At 43.7% G+C, this 14,312-nt stretch overlaps 1 protein-coding gene across 4 annotated transcripts in view; it reads left to right on the plus strand.

Moving 5' to 3' along the window:
• sema6a (sema domain, transmembrane domain (TM), and cytoplasmic domain, (semaphorin) 6A) overlaps positions 1–13,456 on the plus strand; it is a 95,015-nt gene extending 81,559 nt beyond the window's left edge. For 3 of the 4 annotated variants that reach the window (XM_088375941.1, XM_088375940.1, XM_088375942.1), the window contains 2 exons: positions 2,584–2,763; positions 10,225–13,456. In XM_088375941.1, coding sequence (XP_088232067.1) covers positions 2,584–2,763; positions 10,225–11,369 — 1,325 coding nt within the window. In that variant the 3' untranslated portion in view covers positions 11,370–13,456. The remainder of the gene's footprint in view (positions 1–2,583; positions 2,764–10,224) is intronic. The other variant, XM_088375943.1, reaches the window with a different exon arrangement.
• Positions 13,457–14,312: the final 856 nt, after the last annotated feature.

Genomic DNA, 14,312 nt, shown 5'->3' on the forward strand with positions numbered 1-14,312 from the left:
CACCCCAACCACAACCCGTGGCATCCCCCCCCCTCCTCGTGCGCCCCCCCACCCCCCACCCCGTGGCCCCGCTAAAAGAATTAGAAATAGGAACATCTTTAATCATAATTCTGATTTGATTAGCTCGATTAGATCCTGTCATCCTGGATGTTAACACCCCCTCCCACTCCTCTCTATCCCCTCTACAATTGCATCGATTAGCCCTGACCTTTGCAGCGCTAATTGGATGGATCTGCTTGTTGGTGGTTAAAGGGCCTTGATGGTTAACAAATGCAGCGCTTGAGGAACACGACAGGCGTCAACAGAGAGGAGGAAACACGGCATGGAGTCGCTCTGATTAGATGAAAAGTCAGCTTGTCAAACAGACATGCAAAACAAATGCACTTTTCGAGCAAACGTGCTCCTCTCGAGACATTACTTTTACAATTAAAAAAAAAAAAACTTTTTGAAGGGCGAAATTATATATTGATTAATCTAGATATTATAATATCCATTCAAAGAAATGCAGCACTAGCGCCCCATCATGCGGCTGCACCTCCACTGTGATCTCCCCTGATGCTGGAGGTCCATGGTCATGGAAAATAAATCGATGCCCATAAACACATAAGCACGCACTTTACAACACACAAACACGGCACCCTCTTCTTTCAGTGACCATGCGGGAGCTTAATATAGCATTGAAGATGAATAAATGCCTACTCTCCACTCTTTCCTTCTTTACTCGGGAGTAGACATGGTCGCCTCGCTTTTAATCTGTGGCGAGTGAAAAAGAGAGAGGGTGCGCATCCTTCGGCAGTTTACCCCCCCGCCCCTCCCTCTCTCTGTATGTGTGTCATCTGCCTGAATTGCACTTCCCCTGGCGGTGAGGGAATGAATTATAAAATAGGCCTGTCACACTAATCTCTCAGCCTTGGGCCAATAGTTAAATAAATCATTTTAATGATTGCCACGCCACACGGAGGAGGAAGAGGAGGAGGCTCTGGATGGTGTCGAGAGGGTGTGTGCTAGTTTTACCAGCAGCTTTGCGATCATCCCACCCACCCGCTAACTCAGCCCCTTCTTCAAACACCAGCGTAAACACATAGTGAAACATACTGCTGTCACCTCCGTGGTAAAAATCAGTGAGCTGAGCCCCACAAAAGCTTCATTCTATTAAGGGATATGCGAGACCGCTGCCAAATTGAGAAGGACGGCTTAAGTGGGCACGTCACATGCTAATGTGATTAGCTTGCTTTGAAAGTCAACAGCAGAGAAAGCTCACATTTGCGATACGTTTTTCATGCTTGTGAATAGAGTAAACCTTCAGTTAGCTACTTCCTTAAATGCGGTTGAGAAAGACGTAAAGAAAATATCATCTTCACAATTTTAAAGCTTCTTACTTGCTCACAAATAATGGAGAGTGATATTTTGTGGATTGTGGACCTCCACCAAGGCTGAAACATCATTCAAAAGAAAGAAGCTTTTCCCACCTGATAAAATGGGTTAAATAGAAAAATATCAAACACATTCAAAGTTGGCCCAACATCACCTTCATGTTATTGTTCTTCAAAATGTGCGACCTAACAAAATAAAGCAACAAAATAAAGCAAGTGTGATTTTTATAGGTTATTTAGATCACCACCAAATTCATTGATCCCTGTCTATCTAGTCTTTCTTTTCTTCATATAAAAACTTGCGTTGGCCCACCTCCCCCACAAAATCCCGTTGGCTCAGTAATGAGTGCATTATTCTGCTTACAAACAAGCAAACGAGAATGGGTTGAGCGCATCCCATAGTCAAGGCCAAACAATCTAAATTTAGCTCAGCACAACAAAGCAGAATTGAACATTAATATTCAGATGCCATTCACTGCTGAATATGGCAAAATGCCGCAATGGTAAAATCAACAAACGGATTTGAGCGAAGCAGTGAGGCCAAAGGGAATCAATCCCCCAACATCTCCAAATGAACTCAAAAGTTAGTGACAGAACCATATATTGAAAAAAAAAAGTGCGCTAGTATGCATTGACAGCCTTAGAAGCGCTTCTCAACGATTGACGAAAAGTTGCTCGACGGGAGCGCCGCAGAGAAGGAAAGTTAGCATGTCGTCATCCTTCCTCTGAAAGGTGCGAACCCTCCGGTGAGGCTGGAGAAATGTGATTATACTCTGACAGGCCCAGTGGAGCTTTGACATGAAGAGAAGGACATGACAATGTGGAGAGACACATTTACTAATGAGTTGCTCACGGGTCTCCGGGGGGGAATCACTTTGTTGCCTCTTGTAGCCAAGCAGCTGTCCTTGGATGTTTTTGGGATCGCACTGACGAGTGCGTGCACGTATATGTGCGTGGGTGCGCAGTTTTCACAAAAAGTTCCGCATATTCGGCTTTCAGATGAAATTTTAGGACGAGTATTTTTTTTTTCCTCTTGGATTCCCTAGTTATTATTATAATTAATATTAGTTTATTATTATTATCATTAATGTTATTATTAATATTATTTATTCATATTATGTATTATTATCATGATTATATCTCTGCACTTTTTGTGAGTCGCCTCCCTCGGCAAAGTGAGCCCCCGGTTAACCTGTGTTGTGTCTGGCAGGCCGCCGTCACCACCATCACTACCACACCCTGTCACTCCCCACGCCGGCCCTACCCGAGGCCGCCGAGGGCCCCCTGGGCCGGGGCCGCATGGTGGAGCATAAGGTGCCCCCCATGAGTTCAGACACGGGAGAGGAGCCCTACATGGCCGTACCCTCTCAGACTCAGCCCGAAGTCGATGGTAAGCCTTGGAACACAACACATGCTCTCGGTCCACTGTCACCTGTGGCAGGGGGGTGGGGGGGGGGAGCGGGGGGCTTGCGTAATTGAGATTTACCGCTTCATGGCTGCTTCCAGCTGACGAGGTGTACAGATCGCTTTGTCTCAAGCTGACAAATGACTTTACCCTTAAAAAAAACACAGTCGACAAACACATTCAACGCTCATTAGGATGCACACACGGAGACAGTCACGCGTTCGCCCCGTGGGATCAGATTTATCATCCCCCGACTCTTCGTGTTCCACAAGAGATGTAATATCCAGGCCATTACGCCGCCGATGTATTTATTTCCTGCCGGAGATGGCTGGAGCGTCATCTGTGTCTTGGTGACATGACATTGAACGCCCTTAAAAACCTGCCTGACGCTGCGTCACCTCAAGGACGGCTCGCTGGAAGCTTGGCTGGCAGTGAGTGAGGTTAATCTGTTTGTCCTTGATAAGGTTATCAGCGTTAACCCCCAAAAATATATTGTTTATGAAATTTAAAAAAATGTAGTTTACAGTGCTACACTTACTTTTTTTTTCTTAAATTAGATTAAAACACTAAAATGACTAAAAATGACTCTGAAGGGTACAGGTTGACATTTATCGCAATCTTGGACATCCCAAATGATGACTTTGCCTACCTAGGAAAAATATATAAATGCCATCCCACATGAATAAATCGGTATTATTGGGGCGTAAGTTGCCAAATGTCAGCTGGAAGCAGCGAGCGGAAGCCAGACAGCATGCGTTCAGCGCATCGTGTTGTCATTACCTGAGCAGGTGTGTCACTGGAGCTGTGCCTTTAAGAGTCACACACGTATGATGATGAGCTCATTCACTGCCAGCGTGGGTATTGACGTCTATAGCCGTCGATGGCAGCGAATGAGTTAGATGGGGGGGTATAACTTTGGGTTGGCTCCAGTTCAGCATTCTCAGGTAATGACACCCAGGCCTCCTCACCTTTCCAAACAAGCTTCTTATGATACATTTTTTATTCTTATTTGATATGGCACTTTTTTTTTGCTCTGTTTTATTCCAGCTCTTGAATATTTCATTTCTCTGTACGACTCAGCTGCAGTGATCTTTGTTTGAGTTGCTTTTCTGTGAGCAATGCTGGATATGTTTGCATGGCTTCAAGTCACATCTTTTGTTGCTGTTAGTTTTTCAGCTATTTATACGTATTTGACTTTTTTTCCAGCTTTGATGGTATTACGCACAGATTTGCCTGAGTGCAGCTTAACGCGTCTCAGCATGGCAAATCGAGCACCGCAGTCTACGGCGTTCATTTCCCGCCCTGCCCATCCTGTCATATCTTCTTTCCTGTTGCCCTTCAGCTAACAGCTGTACTGTGAAAAACTTCAGCCAACTCTCTCTGAAAAACTCCTGTCGAAGCAAGAAACTTTTCAATGTGTTGGGGAAAAAAAAAGAGACATCAACCCGGCTGCTGCAGGAGAAATAAGGAAAACAAGACACTAGCCATTATATTAGGTACAGCTTGAGAGATCTGAGATTGACTGGGTGACTTTAGTAACTTGGACTAAAATGGATGTCAAATGACTCAATTTGTGTCAGTAAAAACAGCCATTCATACAAAATATTCAACATCCAAAGATTTTGGAATTTGGCAGGAAGCCAGAGCCACACAGGCACAGGGAGAACATGCAAACTTCTCCAGCACTGATTTGTACCACCAACCAAGTACAAACAGCAAGTTCTAAGTATTGCTACAGGGTAGAATAATTTAAAAGATGCTAATAGGTGCAGCACAATTTCCTTCTGGATCAATAAACTTTCTAGCTATTTACCATGTATATTATTGTGCTGGTAATTTGCTGAGGTGTGTGAGCGTTTATTGTCATGCATCTCATTACATTGCGCAAGAGCAGCACATTCAGCGTTTCAATATCAGCGCTGTTAACATGATCCCATTTTAGGATTTAGAAGTACAATTAATATTTACTCTGCGTCATAGTTGTAAGGTTCTGGCTTCCAATCTGTGAGGAGCTTCACGTTCTCCTCAGCGGTTTTCTACACGCACTGCATCTTCTTCCCGCATAACGCAAACGTTATGTTCATAGAAGTTTCTAGATTGTTTACAATGTGGATGGCTGTTTTTAGGTACGTGGCTCATGATTGGCTGGCACAAACGGAATTGTCCCCCTAATGTGAGTGTAGAACAATGTAAATGGTAAAAAGTTTTCCAGTCAAATGTATCAGTTCCTATCAGGAACGCTTCTTAAGATAATTTGGCGCTTTAAAGAAATTAATCCCCCAACTCGTTTTTTCCATTTGCAGCGGAGACGTTGCAGGATCTTATCTCCTAATGAATATTATTATTAGGCCAAAGCCGCTACAGTAATTAAACAGGCGCCGCAAAGTGAGGAGTATTAACAAGCCGGCGGCGCGGCGTTCGTTATCTGCTGCTTCAGTCAGGGGGCGGGCTCACCGTATCTCAGTGGCTTTTTTTTTTTCACAGTACATTTGCACTTTCTCTGTCTGTCTGTCCATCACAATAAGCCCCGATGACCCTCTCGCCTCAAACCACGCCCATCGAACACCCCGCCATCTCCTGCCACTGTGACCCTCCCTGCATCCAACAGGGATGGCATGTTCCAAGGCTGTACCTTTTTAAAAATGATTCCTCAAACAATTTATGAATACCCCAATCCCACTCCCCTCCTCATTCATTCCTGCTCCTGCCCTGGTCGACTGTCTCCTCTCCAACAAGACTCATATCTCTTCTCTTGTCTAAATGACCCCCCCCCCCCCCCCCTCCCATTTTGGCTCTCTTCCCTTTTCTTCCTGTCAGCCTCCTCCCCCTCCCCGTCCACTTTCCTCAGCCCGACCTGTAGCCGCCACTGTGTTGCTCCAATTTATGGCTTCATTACAGCAGCTATCCGCGGGAGACAGACGAGGGTGAAAGAAGGAGGCAAGCTAGACGACAGGGGCAGGAGACATGGGAAATAAGAGAGTGGCGCAAAAGCAACATGCATGATGAGGATTTATTTAACAAGAAGGACAATCACGGAGAGGTGAGGTAAAAGAAAAAGACAGCCGAAAAGCAAAGGGGGAAAAGAATTACGCAAAAGGTAGAGCGAGTTTCAGAAAGGAAAAGATGTCCATGCTTTTTTTGTAAGCGGGAGTCAAGTCAACAAACAAGGCTTATACTAGAAGAAAAAAAATTAAAGCCATTACAAGCCCATTGCATTGACAAATTGACAATTTCTTTCATTCAGTAAACAATCTCTCCACATTGAAATGATTACTGAACGCTAATGCATTGAATAAAACGTCATGACTTGATATCAAATGCAGGCTGCGGATAGTTGTTGGCGAGATTACGACCTTGCTCACATCGAGATGTTATTTTTCACTTCAACCAAAGCCGGCCGAAGGAGCATTTTGACATCGCTGCTGCGGCTGTCAATCTCGAAGGTTAGAAGCCAGGAATGAGCGCTGACAGATCTTCTTGTGATGCACCGTGCTCGCAATAACGCCAACGTGCAACTCTAACCCTCGGCAGACCACAGATTCTTTGCAAATAAGATATTGAATATTGTAAGAAAGAATCGCTATTGAACAGCTCTCAGTGGAGTTTTGAGTATATTTCCACAATAGATGAAGTCGAGCACATTTTAAAAAAACTAATTTGGATAACTGAGTAACAACATTAAATAGAAAAAAGTCCATTAAATAATCATTTAACATGTTTATTTATTAAAATAGTTATATTCAAATGATTCAAAGCTTCACAATTGCTTAATACACAATTTCTTTTCTACCTTTTTCTCAGAATTGTTTTGTGTCGTGTCCAAATCGGCTTCAAACGTGTTTGAACATATCCAAACATGTTAGATGCATTTAGATTCTCAAAGCGAAAAAAAAATGAGTACAGAAGCTGCTGTCGGCCACAGCTCACACCGGGCCTCTCGGCAGTCCTAGTCAATCTTGCGTTTTAATGTTCAAAAGCTCAGTGTGTGTGCGTGTGTGTGTGCGGAGCAGCAGGTGAATAATCGGCTCGTCGTGACTCATAGCAGAAACAGAGGACTCGATGTTTTGCCGACGTTACGCACTTCCTCTACTGACGCAAGCAGCAATTTCCTCCCCTGATTAGCTCATTGTTCTCTTCACGCTGGCTAATTGTCGCAGCTAGCATTATCGTTTGTATGTTTTGCTTCTTGTTCACCTTCTTCCTCAAACGCAGGCTTGTGCTCTCTTTTAGTTCACCGTGTAAGACGGGGTCACCATCAGGCACTAATACAAAGTGATGAGTGCAGACCGTCATGAAAAACATGAAGGGACATTAGTAAATTGAAGCTGCGCAATTAAAAGATCAGGCCTTTAAATATAAACATCTCATCAGTGTGCCGTCTTTCATTTGGAATAACAACACGACTGTGAGTGCCTCTTAATGTGTATGCATAAGCTTTAATTGGACCATTAAAGAAGCAATATGTCGGAAGTTGAAAGGATACCAACGTGAAAAGCATTTGAACGACATACTCGCTTGTTGAAGAATAATAGTGTTTATGTTGTTGCCATGGCTGCTCTTACATAAAAGACATAAAAACACTGTCCATTTTTATTCATAACTTCCACATGAGAGCTGAAATATGATGGGGGGCCCTTAAGTGACTATTTTAATTGACGCCGTTGCTTTAAATAGCAACATCTGTCAGTATTTCAATAATAATGGGCCTTTTTGAAATAATGGCTTCTTTCTTCAGAGCATCAAGCTCTGCGGACTTTTCGGCTGGATAACGATCAATACCACGCCGTGTCTGTTTGAAGTGTTAAGTAAAAGGTTTGTGGCAACCCCATCAACCCATTGTGATGCATCTCCACCTTGAAGCATTTTCCCAGGGTTGACACAAAGAGCAGTTGTGTGGCTTCAAGTCAGCCGGAGCAGCGCCTGACAGCAGTACCAATATATGTTTGACACCCACAAACGCCGTTTTCCATGTAACCAAGGCTGTTTTGACTGCGAGGAATCCATATCAGATGATCCGGAGATATGTGGATGGAATGTGGGGAGGTTGAATCTGGAGGGCAGGCAAAACGTTTATTCCTCATCTATGGAGTCTTTCACATTTTAAAATCAAAAACAAATCAGATTGTCTCTCCGAACCACGCTTACCATTTAAAAAGTTGACTATTCATAAAAAGAGGCCAGGAACCGAGCAGCATTTAAAACAGTCGTCTGTTATTTCTCTTTGATCACGGGAAACAATTTGTCAAATGAAAGCCGGAGGTCTTCAAAGTTTTTCTTTCTCAGGAAGTGTGCGAGCGAATGTCCTGTGATCCAGAGAATGAAAGCATTTAGTTTTAGACCCCCCAAAAAGTCAGGCAGGAAGAGGCATGCAGTGGAGGTTAAACAAGGCATTAACCTCCCCAAGACCACAACAAAGCGTCACTGTCGGCCTCTTCAATTAAGTGTTTGACCAGAGTGACTCATTGCCCTCTGACCTCCAAATGCTGAGAGTGAAGGTCGGTCTCAATGTCGGGACAAAGGCAGATGAAGCCAGTCGTATTTAGCAAACATTTCAAGAACATGAGAGGATTTGCTATTATCTTTTGTTGACTAGAAATATTGTCACGATTCTGAAAAGAACCTGAATAGAAAGTATTTGATATTTCAATTCAAAACTAATCAATAAAAGAAAAGATAATTATTCAAAAATAAATGAAAAATATTACCAACAAAATAAAAACAAGCACATATTCAATGACATGAAAACAATAAATGTATTATTTTAAAAATGAAATAAAAGCTACAAAATATTTAAAATCACACAAAGTAAAGTATTAAAAAATTAAATAGACCTTATTTAAAACGAATAAAATATTTTACAAATAAAATTAAAAAAAACACCAAAAATAAAATTTCATTCATCTTTAATTTAGAAATAGGAGTGTCAAGTAGTTTAAAGTAAAAAAAAAAGTCAGGTCTGATAAAACTGCTGTGCTGAGCCCCCAAATCTCCCCCACAAACAAGTCCCTTTAGGGTCACTGATTGAAACTGTATCCGCTTGAAGCTCGAGATCTGGCTTCTCTATATTCTCTGCAAAAGATGACGACTCACAAAGTTCACAACGAAAGCTCGGCAGAGGTCGCATTTTGTGTCTTCAAACGTCAGCCACCGAGATGGAAAGCAGATGTTAGCTCCGAGCTCAGCTTTGTTCTCCACCTTAGATAACGCTATCTCCATGGCCGGGCGCGTCCATGTTTTGTCTGGCGAAAATGTTTAGTTAAGCTCCCGGTGAAGTATGACCAAGCCGCACGTCATCGTCACCCCGTAAAAAAGACAAGGCAAGGATGTGTTTACAATCGTCCTCCTGCTAGATCTTCTATTGTGACGCTGGCCTGCACTTGAGCTCACTTCACAGAGCAGGCTCGTGCTTTTGGGCTGTATTTAATGTATGTATGTATTTAAATATTGGCGCCGGTGCTCGATGTGTGCACGTTGGACGAGTGGCTACCTGTTTTCCACCGGCCCCCTTGTGCGGGATGTCACAGCACGTTGGATTTGGCATCCAATCGGCTTTATTCTTAACGAATTCTCTTAATTTGATCAGATTGGATGGCAGCTTTATGAAATGTCAGCCATGCATCCAAGAAGAAGGGAAAAAAAACGGCCTCTGGTACATTTGGGCCTTCTTTCTTCCCATTCATATCCTTTTTCATTTTGGCAGATGTTTGCTTTTTTTCTTCTTATCGTGGATTTTAAATGTGAATCAGGCTCAACAAAACACGCTGAGATTGGATTTAAGGAGGGGAATATTAAATATGGCTGCCGAAAGCAATTTCAGAAGGTGTTTACTCGCGATAGGATAAAGCATTTTTCATTTGCATGTTTGTTATGAGACTGCTAATCTATTTAGGTTTTTAATTCAGTATCATTTTCTGTCCTTTTGGGGGTTTAGTCCAATTACACATAATGACCCGAAACCCTTTTTTTTTCTTCAGAAAGCTGCAGTAGCCATTTCTTGCTATTTCTTTGACTGACAATGAGGGAAATGAATGCACAAGAAATCAATCATTATTATATTTATTTTTGCTTATTATATTGATTTTTCTTATGTAATATATTTTTGTACAAAATAGACACTTTTGGGAGGGCTGTTACATTCAACCCAAAATGTTGGGTTGGTCCCTTTTTGAGCCAATTTGGGTTATTTTTTGTCCCAACTGTTTTTGGAGTGATAGTAGCATTTTGTAAATAGTTGTTGGATAGCAGAAATGGCACACTTTAGATTTTCGATCAAGTCCGATTTTAAGGACACGAGACATTCATTGGCATGTTCCACTCTGCCTGGAGGAGTTGTTTGTGCTGCAGTCTGAATCTGAGGTCTGAGTTGATGTACAGCAGGAGAATGCTGCACTTTTGGGTTGTTACGCTCCAATTGGACTTCAAGGCGTGAATATGCTCTCTCTGCAGGCGTGATCCGCGAGAGCTACCAGAAGGGTCGCGACCAGCTGGTTCCCGTCACCCTGTTGGCCATCGCCGTCATCCTGGCGTTTGCCATGGGCGCCATCTTTTCCGGCATCATTGTTTACTGCGTTTGCGACCACCGGCGGCGAGACTTGGACCTGCCCGGCCGCAAGGACAAGGACAATCACCACCTGCACTCTCGCCGGGGCTCCATGAACAGCGTGACCAAACTGACGGGTCTGTTTGAGACGCAGGCCAAAGACGGCCGACCCGAGGCCATTCTGACGCCTTTGATGCACAACGGGCGACTCACGCCCAACGGAAAGATGCTCATCAAAGCCGACCAGCACCACCTGGACCTCACCGCTCTGCCGACGCCCGAGTCCACACCCATGCAGCCGCGCCGCAAGCCCAGCCGGGGCAGCCGCGAGTGGGAACGTAACCAGAACCTCATTAACGCTTGCACCAAGGACATGGCGTCCATAGGCTCCCCTGTCATCTCGGACCTGCCCTTGAGGGCGTCCCCGGGACACATCCCCAGCGTGGTGGTGCTGCCTCTGCCGCAGCACCAGCACCAGCTCCCCCCTCACCTGCAGCAGTCCTACCAGCACGAGTACGTCGAGCAGCCGCACCCCAGCGACCTCGGCGTGGGCCTCATGGACGACCAGGGCGCCACCCTGGAGTACAAGACGGTGAAGAACGCCCACCACAATCTCACCATGGTGGGTCCGGACGGGGTGCTGCCGCCCCGTGTGCCCCAACGGGAAGCTTCGCTCACCATCCCACCGGCGGTGCCGCAAATGGGCAAGCGCCTCGAGGTGCACTCGTCCGTCTACGGCCTCCGGAAAGGCTCGTCATCTTCCGCCTCGGGCTCGTCCGGCCTCAAGAAGCACAACACCAACTCGTCCAACTCCTCCCATTTGGCGAGGCACCAGAGCTTCAACCGCGTGGAGACACCGCCCCCCGCGCCCCAGCGGGTGGACTCAATACAAATGACAGCGCAGGGCATATCTCTGTCGCGGCAGCCAGGCATGAGCTCCTACGGTTCGCTGCCCCGTGGAGGCGTCAAGCACCTCAAGCCCGACGTCCCCCCAAAACCGTCCATTGTGTCGCTTTCCACAAAGGTGAAGTCCAGCGACGGCTGCACATAGTCTGACGGGGGTCTTTCGGACTATGCGATAATTTTTTTGTTTGGGTGTACAGTACGGTTGGTCATGTGACACAGTTTTTTTAAGAAAACCCTTTCTTTTATACAAACGTGTAAATAACAAGCGGGGGAACAATTGCTACAGAGACAAGAGGACACCATCTGTGTAGCATGGCCAAGTGGGGGCTTTCTTGATCTCTACCAGGACAAAATGGATTCAGGTGGGCAAGGGGGAACCGGGTGGGGTTTTTTGAGTGTACAGTACATTGAGGGCCCGCCGACCCGAAGACTGAAAAGACGCTTCAGCTGCCTGTCGGAATACTGTGAAAAGCCTCCAAGTGTTACCGCAATCAAGCCGCCGCCTGGACTGGCCCGGACCAGAAAAATCCTCCCGTTTCACTGAACAACACTTGACTGCTAATACTAATAGCGCGTTGTATTTATTTTTTATGAAGTGCTTTTGAAGAGAAAAAAAAAAGACTTTTTAGGATCATCAATGAGAGAGGGCAGAAAGATCTTTTTAATATGAATTAATCAAGTGTGATTGAAAAAAAAAATACGACAACACATATTTAAAGTCATTAAACTGGAGCCAGTAGATTTTTTTTTCCTAATGACTTAAAGGTGAGTAAGAGAAGATATTTATTTACAGTGCGCCACAACGGACTTTTACTGTCATAGACCATTTAATTTAAAAGGAATATTTCCCCTTTTCAATCCATGTGCGTGTGTGTGCGTGCGTGAGAGAGTCAGTAACGCCGCTCCTGATTGGCTATGTCATATCAAGAATCTTTTTTTTTAAACCCCTCCCCACATGTAAATTTGTGCCTTACACCCTCAAGTAGTGACAATGTTTTCTTCGATAGTTGTTAACTTGTAGTGTTTTTACTTTTTGCTTTTTCTTACGTCATGTTTCCCTGATTTGATAAAAATGCAATTAAAGAATGTAGATGTTATTGTTGTAATTCTGCTCCCCTACACACACACAACCACAAACATTTATGTTGTCAACTGTGCCATGAATTAGCTTTTGTTTTGTGTGTCCACCGAGACGTCATTGTTGTCGTGTTTTTCCACGTTTGTGTTTTCTACAATTGTAAGGCGGTGGCACGACCGATTGACTGACACATTTGCTATGCGAGTGTACTGCTAGCAGTCAGCATAGCGTTAGTGACCCGAGCTAACCTGGTAGTGACACCAAACGGGGCTTCACATTAAACAGGCTGGTTCCTGTGAAGACAATGAAAAAACCCGTGACCTAATAATAATACAACGCCCCATTTTGTAGGGCGAGTTTGTAGTGCAAAGTTAACTAATCTACCCTTACGTTATCTGTCATTTTTTGAGCTGTCCCCACACTTAAATCAACAAAGCACTCTTTTAGTATTATCTGTGTAGATAGGTGAATGTTTTATTGAACTTTATTTTTTTCCCCCAAAGCCAATTTTGTCTCAAATCGCAACCCACTTGAGAAAGACTTGGGACTAGTGATGCTGCATTCAATGCTGCTGGAAATTTGGATTGAAAGGTGGCCTGTGACTATGCTAAGACAGTCTATGATTTGTTTTCTTGTTTAAAAATACATTTGACCCAAAAGCGCTTGCGGTTGGTTGATGACCAGCCCAAAGTCTTCTGGAATAAGCGCCTGCTCCTAAATGCAGCATGCTACAGCTTTGCAGGTTCCTGTGCCCCCGACAAGAAGCATCAAGTCAAAAATGTTTCAAGTGGTCACAAGCAGAATGTGACAACTAGAGGATGTTCTCGTGCACATTCTGTGTTTAGTTTTTGAATCTAGTTTATGAGGTCCAATCGGCCAGTGAGGTTCTCTGGTGTGTGTGTGTGTGTGTGCCTTGTCGTCTCTCTCCCATCCCCTGATAACACGCAAAGCGCAGTGACCGGACGATGACGTGACCTTTGTGAGCTTGTAAAATATTGTGACGTCACACGTTTTTTGCCCTGTTTTTCCACCTCCTTAACATCTGATTCACAACTTAATGTATGTTGTAAAGGAATAAAAAAAGACTTTAATTTAATGCAAAATGTAATTTAAAAAGGAGAAAAAAAAATAAATTCTTGTCATGAAGTCCTTGACTTTTTTGCCCTGCATGTCTCTGAGCGAGGTGCTTTTTTATGCTTGTTTTGATATTTATTTTGTTGAAGATAGCATACCTGATGAATAATTAGGAAAATTGGGCTGCCTTTCACTTTACAAACTAAAGATTGAAATCTTGTTCTTAAATAATCATCATCACATTGAACAGAACAGATTAACTCAAATATGTAGCATCAAATTATAATTGTAAAATATTACTAAATTAGTTTTCCTCATTTGTTTTATTTTTCTATAGGCATATGTTTTCTATTCATTTCCTTTATATTATTACATGATAGCTCTATAGCCGGTTAGCTAGCTAGCTAGGTACTGCAGATAAATAAGATTGATTGATTGACTGAGATGTGTAGATAGTTTATTACATCTATTGTCCTAGATTGTTACTAAGCATGCATCATAGCTCTGTTTTTTGTTGTTATGCTTAGTAGATAAATACAGTGATTAAAACGATGCGTCTCTTTGCCAGCAAGTCAAAGACACAAATGTATCGAGTTAACCTTGTTAGTGGGCTTGTGTTTCCATGACGAACACTCACCATCTCCAACCCTTCTGCATAACAGTGTAATTAGTCAGGGCACACGGCTGCATATTAGAAGGCTAAATGGAGTGTGTAAATTGGAGAGCAATATTTATGAAAGCGGCTACACAATGCAAAGCAGAATTACATTGAGATGGGAAACAGTCCTTGTAATGGGATACGTACGGTGTAGTGGCTATTTCATAATTACATTGACGTTTGTGCCTTGCGGAAACAAACGGGAGGTAATTGTGAATGACAGCTCACGTTAAAAACGGAGGCATGCTCCCGTGTTGCCGCTCTGACAGGATTGTAAT

Source organism: Syngnathus floridae, chromosome 5 (assembly GCF_059516105.1).
Source record: "Syngnathus floridae isolate MCC-2025c chromosome 5, RoL_Sflo_1.0, whole genome shotgun sequence".
Lineage (NCBI taxonomy): Eukaryota > Metazoa > Chordata > Actinopteri > Syngnathiformes > Syngnathidae > Syngnathus > Syngnathus floridae.